At 42.3% G+C, this 9,186-nt stretch overlaps 1 protein-coding gene across 1 annotated transcript in view; it reads right to left on the bottom strand.

The window, feature by feature from the left end:
• Window positions 1-1,258: 1,258 nt before the first annotated feature.
• The window catches only part of LOC103460908 (uncharacterized), a gene marked incomplete at its 5' end in the record, with an annotated part of 12,621 nt that continues 4,693 nt past the window's right edge, over window positions 1,259-9,186 (bottom strand). Inside the window, 3 exons of the mRNA XM_008403226.2 lie at window positions 1,259-1,670; window positions 1,840-2,202; window positions 6,826-6,841. Coding sequence (XP_008401448.1) covers window positions 1,429-1,670; window positions 1,840-2,202; window positions 6,826-6,841 — 621 coding nt within the window. The remainder of the gene's footprint in view (window positions 1,671-1,839; window positions 2,203-6,825; window positions 6,842-9,186) is intronic.

The following is a 9,186-nucleotide window of genomic DNA, read 5'->3' as shown; positions in this document are numbered from 1 at the left end:
TAAACCTACAGTAGCTCCTTCCACCTCCAAAGCTCCGCCTCCTGCATCAAACCCCTTTCAGTTAGTCTTCACAGTGATGCGCCACCTGCTGGTCTTCTGTCCGTACATCATCTCTACTCTCCTCTTCCTGTCTTTATATCAACACAGATCTCCAGGTAATACTAAATGACAAATAACGAATGAATGGAAGAATAAACCAAACCCTGTTAACATTTTCCCTCCTGTTACAGGATAAAATGCCAGATTCCCCAGGAGAGGAGCAGAAAGCGGATAATCTCCACAGAACACCATCACCATGATTAGAGAACTGCATGCAGCATTATATATAAACTGTTACTGTTACATAGGTTAAAGAGCTTTAGTGAATGTCTGCAACTGATTATTTTTCAGCTTTGTGTCAARTCACTGATGTTTTATTTTGCCACACCTGTTTGATTTACAGCCCAGCGCCGACGTCAGGTTGGGAAGTTAATAAACATTTATAATGGAAATGACACAGTGAAAATGAAAGGACTGGCYCAGGAAAACAAACTTTAACCAGAACATCTGGTAAATATATCAAAGGAAAACTTTACACATAAAAATGACGAATAAAAGTATAAACAGGAAAAGTTAGTCTTAACAATTTTAGAAAAAATAAAGCATAAAAACAGAAAACTTCAATGAGCAAAACAACAAAGAACCCAAATGTGGTTTCATCTTGTTTTTCCATCCATCCATCCATTTTCTTGCTCCCTTGTCCCTCAGTGGGGTCGGGAGGGTTGCTGGTGCCTCTCCAGCTAACGTTCCGGGCGAGAGGCGGGGTTCATCTTGTTTTTGTTTGTAATATATTTGTATATTTTTTGTAATAAAGTTGATTATGTGAGCAGTTATAAATGAGTTTGAACTGAAATGGATCAGAACACCTGGAAGTCGATATGAGTTACAACCCTCCAAGTTCTGATCCTGACGGTTCTGTTGTTTTTCTTCTTCTATAACCTGCAGCTCCAGTCATGATGTTCACTCATTCACTTTGACACGGCTTAATGCATTAGCTACTGATTATCTTAATTGGCTTATCTTGATGCAAATTTACTTAGTAAAAGCACATTGAGAAACATTAGCACTTAATGATTACAGTTAAATATCACCAGCAAAGACAAAAACACAAGATAAATCATTTTCACTGTGATATCAAACACCAGTATGAACATTTAACAAATATAAAACCAGCAAAATGACTAAAACAGAAGAAAAAGTCAAATATTGTAGTGTTGGCATTATTGTTTTTATGCATCAATGTTTATATTTACAATTCTCTGTTCTTCAGTTCGTCCTCTGCTGTAAAAGCTCTGATGGAAACAGGTGAAGTGAATCAGTTGGAGCTGAACTTCATATCTTCTGTCTCAGTGCTGAAAGTCTCTTCCTGCTAGAAAAATGTCTCAATGTTCATGATTCAGGTTCTGAATGGTTTTCAACATTCATAGCCTGAAGTTCTGCTGCTGCTGCAGGAGGCTGGTTCTGTTGCTGTGATGAACGTCTCAGTTTGTAATAGAGCAGAAAACCTGGAACAGCAAATAGAACCAGAACAACAGGAACTAAGAGACCAGGTATCAGTCCAGTGTTGTTTCCTCCATCGTTTTCTTTTCCTTCCTCATTCCCTCCATCCTTCTTTTGTTCATCCTTGTTCCCTGCAGAACAGAACCAGGAGTTAGTCTGATCTGACTGAAGATCATCACCTGCTGATCTCTGATCAGCTGATTTCTACTGAAACAACAGAAAACACAAACATCTGATCTGACATGTTTCTCTCTCATAAAACCATGAAGCAGCTGGAGGTTCTGATCCAGTCAGACTCACCTGGAGCAGAAACATCCAGGGTAATGCTTGTGATGAGCTTAGGATCCATGTGAGATCTCTTCCTGCGTCTAGCTTCTCTCTGAACGACTCTACATTCATATTTTCCAGTATCATTAGTCGTCACGTTCTTCAGAACCAAAGACACGTCTCCATCCTTCATCTCTCTGTCCAGTAGATCCACTCGGTTCTTATAAGCTGGATTCTGATCATGATAATTAAACTGATCATCTCGGTACAGAGCAACATGATTATTTTCCCCCAGATCAGGTTTGCTCCACTCTAAGACAATAACAGGTTTGTTCTCAGCAGCTCTACTTGGCAGAGTGACGTTCTGTCCAGATTCAGCTGTAATGTTTGTCTCACCTGCAGGTTAGAAACAACAGAGGTCAGAGGTCAAAGAGGAACCTTGGTGACGGTCAAAGCGAGTTTTTGTCCTCTCAAAAACTCAACAAAGAGTTTAACTGCAGTATTGAACTGCTAGAAATGAAGAATACATTCATTGTAGACTATCACTTTCATCCATAAGATGGCGCTCACAGATAGTATCGCGATTCATACGTCACAACAATAACTCTCCTGCCTAATCAGAAGTGTAAATTATATAGTAGTTAGTGGGTCCATGTCCAATACAGACAACCATTTAGCTCAAACTTAATGCAGACAGATGCTGACTTTGCAAATAAGACACACTATTCCTAATAAATTGTCTCCATGGCAACCATTAGATGCTGTGGAGTAACTGTATATGGAGGATGTAATGGCTGCTGGTCATCTAGAAAGAAGAAAACCTTTTATTTTCTACCATCACATAACATGGATCCAGAAGGTAATCAGTTTAATATGCTACAGCCGTATTCCACATTGTGCTAAATTAATATATTTCCTCAAAATTTGACACAAATATATGTTCCTCTGCCGTTCTCCTCCAGATCCGTCAGGTTGGATGGAGACGTCTGTCGGCCATCTTAGATCTCTGTACAGACGTCCAGTCAGGTTCCAGTCTGGACTCTGGCTCGGCTCCTCCAGAACCTTCACACAGTGGTTCTGAAGCCGCTGAGGTTCTTGTCCATCATTTTCACTGACAGCGTAAAAAATAAATCTGTCATATTCTATTTTTACCCGTCTACTTTCAAATTATAATGATAGAGGCTATTCAGTGCTGCACAAGGGTTAAGTCCCGGCCAACGTACCGAGGCCTTGGCCCTTTAAATGGAGGTTGTGGGTTCGAGTCCCAGCCTGACGACCTTTGCTGTATGTCTTCCCTTCTCTCTTTGATACTCCACCCTCTGAGTTACAGTCACCCAGTTGGTTTCCATGGTAACAGGGCCTGACTCAGCATAAGCAGCAGGTTATGATGCTGATGTTTGTTCTACTTAAACTAGCTCTACTTCTCTATGTTGTGCATTAATCATTATTAAATCATCATTTCCATCACTTCAACCTGGGTCCACCATGTGTTTTATTACTCCTCTTATTATTTGAACAATATAATAAGGGTGTTATGATTCATGTTCTGTCCATGCTGTGTTAAGCACTCATTCAGTTCACCTGCCACGCCTGATTGCTTACCTGTTCCACCTGGGCCTTGCCCTACTTAAACACCCCTCAGCCTCTTCTTCCTTGCCAGATTATCGACAGCCACGAGCCAGTAGAGATCCAGCGTTTCCTGCCAAACCTTCTGTGTTTCTATGACCCCTCTTCTGACCATGATTTACCCCTCCTGCCAAGCCCTTCACACATCCCTTCTATTCTGGATTTCTGGACCCTGACCCTAGCTCTGCTTCGTGACCACCGATTACTGCCTGCCCCTCAAAGCTAAGTTTGTTCTCTCTGTCCTCCTGTGCATGACCTCTGCCTTATTATTGACAAAGTCCCTGGGTGTTGCGCTTTGGCTCTCCCCGTGGAGATCTTCATTGCCTCCACAGAAGCCTGTTCCWCTGGTTTCCTGCATCTCCCTGTCATCAGACCCTCTGTTCCTCTGCTCCACCCGTCCACTGCTCTACAGGTCAGTTAAGCTGAACATTTCTAAGATACCCCTCCTTTATCTGTGCATCACCAGCCCTCTCTCCTCTGTGCTGTGTTTGATGACCTCTCCCTCAGCAGAAACCAGAATCAGAAAAATTATTTTCCTTTCGTTTACTCCTGTGTGGTTGAATTTCCGGGTCCCCTCTGAGTGTCCTTACAAAGGGAGTAACTATCGGCCACGAAACAGGGGTAGCAGTTGGGCTGGCTGCCCCCTAAGGCCGAGGAGCAGTAGTTACATGGTTGTACCTCCTTGTGGTCCCGCTGGGCAACTGCTTTCCGGCAAAATCAACCTGCCCAAGGGGGGGAGAGGGTTTGGGCCTGATTTATGTTTTCGCATCCACCTGAATAATGTGTAGTTGCGCCACTGGGAATGTCAACAAAACAGTCCGACTCCAGTCAGCGAGGAGAGCCTTCGGTGACTGGGCCGGGGCATGGCCGGACGATGGTCACCTTCTCCGTTCGCACACGGCATGTTCGTGGAGAACCTGGTGCTAAATGACCACACATTTAGCACCAGTGTTAAATGTGTTAAATTTAACACATTTCAAAAGTGTTAAATGTTTTGATGTTAGTAGACTTTGTGCAAAAGCAGAGTTAATTTTACTCTAATAGAGTCACATTCTGTTTATGTAACTCTGCGGTGTATTACTAGTAGTTAAAAAATCCAGTGTTAAAACAAAGTGTTTCCATATCAAATCTAGAGCTGTTGAAATGGAATCAATAACTCTTTACTACTTAACTCTGAACTCCACCAGCGGCTCTAACACTGAAGGAGTTAATTCACTGACTCCGCCCCAGAATCACAGATTATTTTAAGCGACAGAAGCCAAGTCATTTCAGGACTATTTACTTTTCACATGTCTGAGTTATTTACTGCTCTTGGTAAGTCATTTTTTTCTGAGATGGTTTATAACTATTATTTTGAGTTGAGCTCAACCTGTATGATGGATGTCACGTTCGCCACACGGCTCGGTGTTAGCATATTTAGCTTAGCATGCCGAATGCTAGCATATTTAGCTTAGCATGTCGAATGTTAGTGGAGTCTAAATGTGGGGAAAAAGTCGAGCCGGTGAACATTTAATCAAATTCTTGGCTAACTTGAACGATCCGTAATAATCTGGAGTATTTATTTATTTATTTTTTTTTTCATGACGTTGAACGTTTACATGCATATTGATCAGATTTATCAACCTTTCTGATCAATTTTTTTCCTTTGAAAAAATGTAAAAGCCTTTTTCACGTTTAGAGCATTATTCCCGCTGTTGTGTCTTATATACGTTTTGCAGCATGTTTTAATCCTTTTATTGCCTTTTGTATATTAGAACCAGTCTGGTTGAGGATGAATCTCCAGTCGTCAGCCTAACCTCTCCCTCCTGATCCCTCCATGGATTCTTCGAAGATTCAAGCTCCAAAAATGATTATGCAAGTGTTAATATCTCTGAAACTCTACATTTCTGTAATTGAGGCTTATTGTTAGAGTTGTAGTAAAATGTATTCCTTCGTTCCTCATTGTCATGTTTCTGTTTGTTATGATCCAGAGACCAACACTTTCTGTCCTACTCAGAGACTGAAGACTGTCTGATGCAGATCCGGCCCGCCTCTACATTTGGTCCGGCCCCCTGAACAATACCAGAGAGCATTTGGATTTTTTTTCATAAATTGCGGTTTAGATATGGATTTTTCTTCAACCACCAGGGGGCTCTTTAGCAGGAAGCGTGTCCTGTAAACTGTGGGTGTTTTGTTTTGCATGGCGCATTGCTGCCATCTGTTGGACTTTTAGGGAACTGCTTGACATCATGTTGTTTAATCAGTGCGGTTGTTTGCTAGCGGTAAAGCAGATGAACACGTGTTTGTTATGAACGCCGCATTTAGTAGCAGCTTATACTTCAAAACGAGCCATTATGAGGATTTAATATGTTAAAGTTACTTTCCCTCAATGGAATATATAGTAGTCAGTCCCATTTCACTAATGGTTTTTGTCCATGTGCTTTCTGGGTAAAAAGCAATCGAAAAACGCCCTCCCTCCCCGTCAACAATTTCTGGCAGCGCAGGTGATAAATGTGTAACACTTTTTCTGTTACAAACTGACGCCGGCCCCCCACCAGAGAAGGGATGTGGCCCTCACAGGAAAAAGTTTGGGGACCCCTGATTTAAAATAACAGATGTGCCACAAAAACGAACATTTTACTTTCGTGAAAATTTTAACTCACGATAATGACTAACGGAGCCCTGAGCTTGTTTCTCTGCAACCAGACGGTCCCATCTGGGAGTGATGAGAGACAATAACACCTGAAGTGTTCCTTGTATCCACAGCCTGCTTGGTTTCTACGTGGCGAAGCAGCTTGAAGCTTCATTGCCTCATTAGCAGCCGGTCGCCGCATGTTATGCAGAGCGGCTTGTAATGTGGGACTCACCTACCGGTCCGGGATAAACCCATCCTCCTGTCTCTTCTCTGGGCCTTTTCCCCTTCGCAAATGTGGCAATATCGGTGCCTACTAATAAATTTTTAAATATTGCAACCAACAGCTGAGATCTTGGCCCCAGGACTAGTCAGCTTCTAATATCTACAAAAAGGCCACGCCAGGTCGGGACAACAAAGATAGGTGGATCATAATGTTTAAAACTTAATGATTTATTTTTTCCAAAAGTTTAAAATAGGCCTACAATAGAATATATACCTTAAAGGAGACAGTTTACAAATTTCACAAAATACATATTGCACCTCAACTCTTCAGCGGCAAGTTGTTTTCAAACCCAATTAATAACAAAAAAAAAACACTGTAACCCAAACAAACAACATTCAAAGCAAATTAACAGCAAAAAGCAAGACAAGCAAAGCAATGAACAAACTAAATAAAACAAATCATGCAAGCAATTGACAAATTAAACACACATGCAAACAAAAAAAGAAAAAAATACAAATTGTAAATAAACGTACTGAAAAATAATAGAGGGACTCACCATAAACGGTTGAACCCTGGCCAGAATAAAGAACAAATCAACAAATGAGTAAATGACACCCAGCTGAAAAGACATAAAGCAAAAGCAAGGACAAAACAACGGCGTTGGCGTGGCTGCGCTCCCCTTGCGCCACAGACAATTAGGCCACGTGCGCGCACCAGGAAGCAGCAGCAGGAGGGAGGGGGAAACCACAACAATCCACCGCCAAGCCCTGAACACCTCAGGATCTCGGTTAAGAACTCCATGCCCATGACGCGTGCCTGACCACACGCAGTCCCAGAGAGCAAAAAGGGACCATCAACACAACCACAATCCTGAAGACCATTATTTGATGCTTGCAGTGGTGGAGAAAGTACTCAAAAAATTTACTTAAGTAAAAGTACAAATACACAGACAAAAATGTACTCAAGTAAAAGTGTACCGATTGTATTTAATTTTAATACATTAGAAATGTGTCATTTTAATGAACAAAGCCACAGATAAAGCATGTTTTTATTGTGTTTACTATGTAACATAGTTTAGACTTAGATATGTGATTCTATGCATCATAATTTCAGGGATGGAAACATCTGGTCTCTTGTCCTAACATAACATGAACTTCACTTTTTTTGCCACTAGTGGCTTTTATTTTTAAAGAAATCCAACAGAAAGGGGATGGAAAGAAGGTGGGTGGGGGAGGACAGGCAACCAAGGAGCCACGACTTGGATGTAACGAGTAACGCGACAGTTTGTAGAAATGTAGTGAAGTAGAAAGTACAGATACTTACTGTAAAATGTAGTGGAGTAAAAGTAGAAAGTATCCATTATTAAATCTACTTAAGTAAAGTACAGATACACGAAAAYTGTACTTAAGTTACTTCCCACCACTGAAGGACAGGATCACAAAAGCTCACACAACGCCGTCTGCACAGCTCTAAACAGTTGGATGTCAGCGAGCACCCCACACACCTGGCTTTAAGGGCTACGTTGGTGCCGCCCACCACCCACCTTAGAGGTGAATCCTCACCAACATACCACACAAAGAAACTTTCCAAAGACATCTGATCTGTTTCTTACTCATTTTGCTGCTTCCCTGCCAGCATGCACATGTGGCAACACTAGGGTAGGAGTCTGGTACTCTGCTCCTCACAGCAGGGTAACCAGAAGTTGTCAACAACGCCACCTCGGGAATTGCACCCAAGGAAATACACTGCCAGTAGGCTCGAGGTTCGTGACCAGAGAGAACGAGACTTTTCCAAAAAAAGGGATTACATTTATTGTTTCATGTTAAAAAAATAGACAATCACAACATAAGGAACACAATAGGAAGGGGGTGTACAGTACTGAGGCCTACCAGCAGGGGGAGGGCAGTCCAAATGGGAACTGGTTCCTAAAATAAATGTATAAATCCAAAATAAATCACCCCAAACACATGTGAACAGGCATTCTATCGTGAAGAAACCCCAACACCGGCCACTCGCACAACACACAGCTCCAGTCTCCCAGGAGGCCCCTCCCACTACTGTCAGCTCTCAGCCTGGAGACAAGAGGGTGGGGTTAACCAAGCAAATACAAAAAGAACAATTAATACAATTTAAACTGGGCCAAAGACTAAAATGAGGTTACCTCCAACATAACCAATTAAAATCATCAATGCTTTAATAGAATAGTCTAAAACAATCCATGGCTGCTACCTGCAGTGAGGCTGGAGGCTACACAAAACAATAGAATGTTCCAAAGTAACAAATTCAAACCAAAGAAAACACAAAACAGATTAAACAAAGCGGTTGCAAAAATGAAACAAAGACAACCAATGAAACAAGATAAACTAAACAAAAAAAATGACAGAAAACACTGAAACAAAACAGCAGGGTCTCCAGTGAGCTGCAGCAGCATCAGAGCAGAGCTGGATGACTTCACCCCAAACCAGAGGATCCTTTCAGCCCACAGCAGGAGGATCAGCTTTCCAATATGTGCCGTTGTATGTGCAAACTGCACTGGGGAGGGTGAATTACAGCCACACCCCAGTACCAAGTAGGAGCTTCCAGTGGTTTTTGATGTTAGAGTTTTAAAACCTGCACGCTACCCAAGTGACCTTCCCAGCAACGTGTGACCAAATGCCAGCATAAGCAACCAGGTGAGAGAGTCTCTTTATACTCTCCACCCCTCATGAGGTGATTAGGGGCCAGGTGTTTTGAATATTGGGGCAGGCTTCTTCCTGCTACACACAGATGGACCCCATGTGGGGGAAAGGAGGGCAGACCAGATGGGTCCCATATGGGTTTGTCCACGGGTTCCACGATGTGTTTGTCCATTTAGGGCCCATGTAGGCTGAGGCCCTACATGGGCAAACCCATGTGGGGCCATCGTGGAACCCGCGGA

Source organism: Poecilia reticulata, unplaced genomic scaffold, assembly GCF_000633615.1.
Source record: "Poecilia reticulata strain Guanapo unplaced genomic scaffold, Guppy_female_1.0+MT scaffold_336, whole genome shotgun sequence".
Lineage (NCBI taxonomy): Eukaryota > Metazoa > Chordata > Actinopteri > Cyprinodontiformes > Poeciliidae > Poecilia > Poecilia reticulata.
The sequence above is the reverse complement of the archived record's forward strand: the minus strand, read 5'-3'. Positions and strand labels throughout refer to the sequence as shown.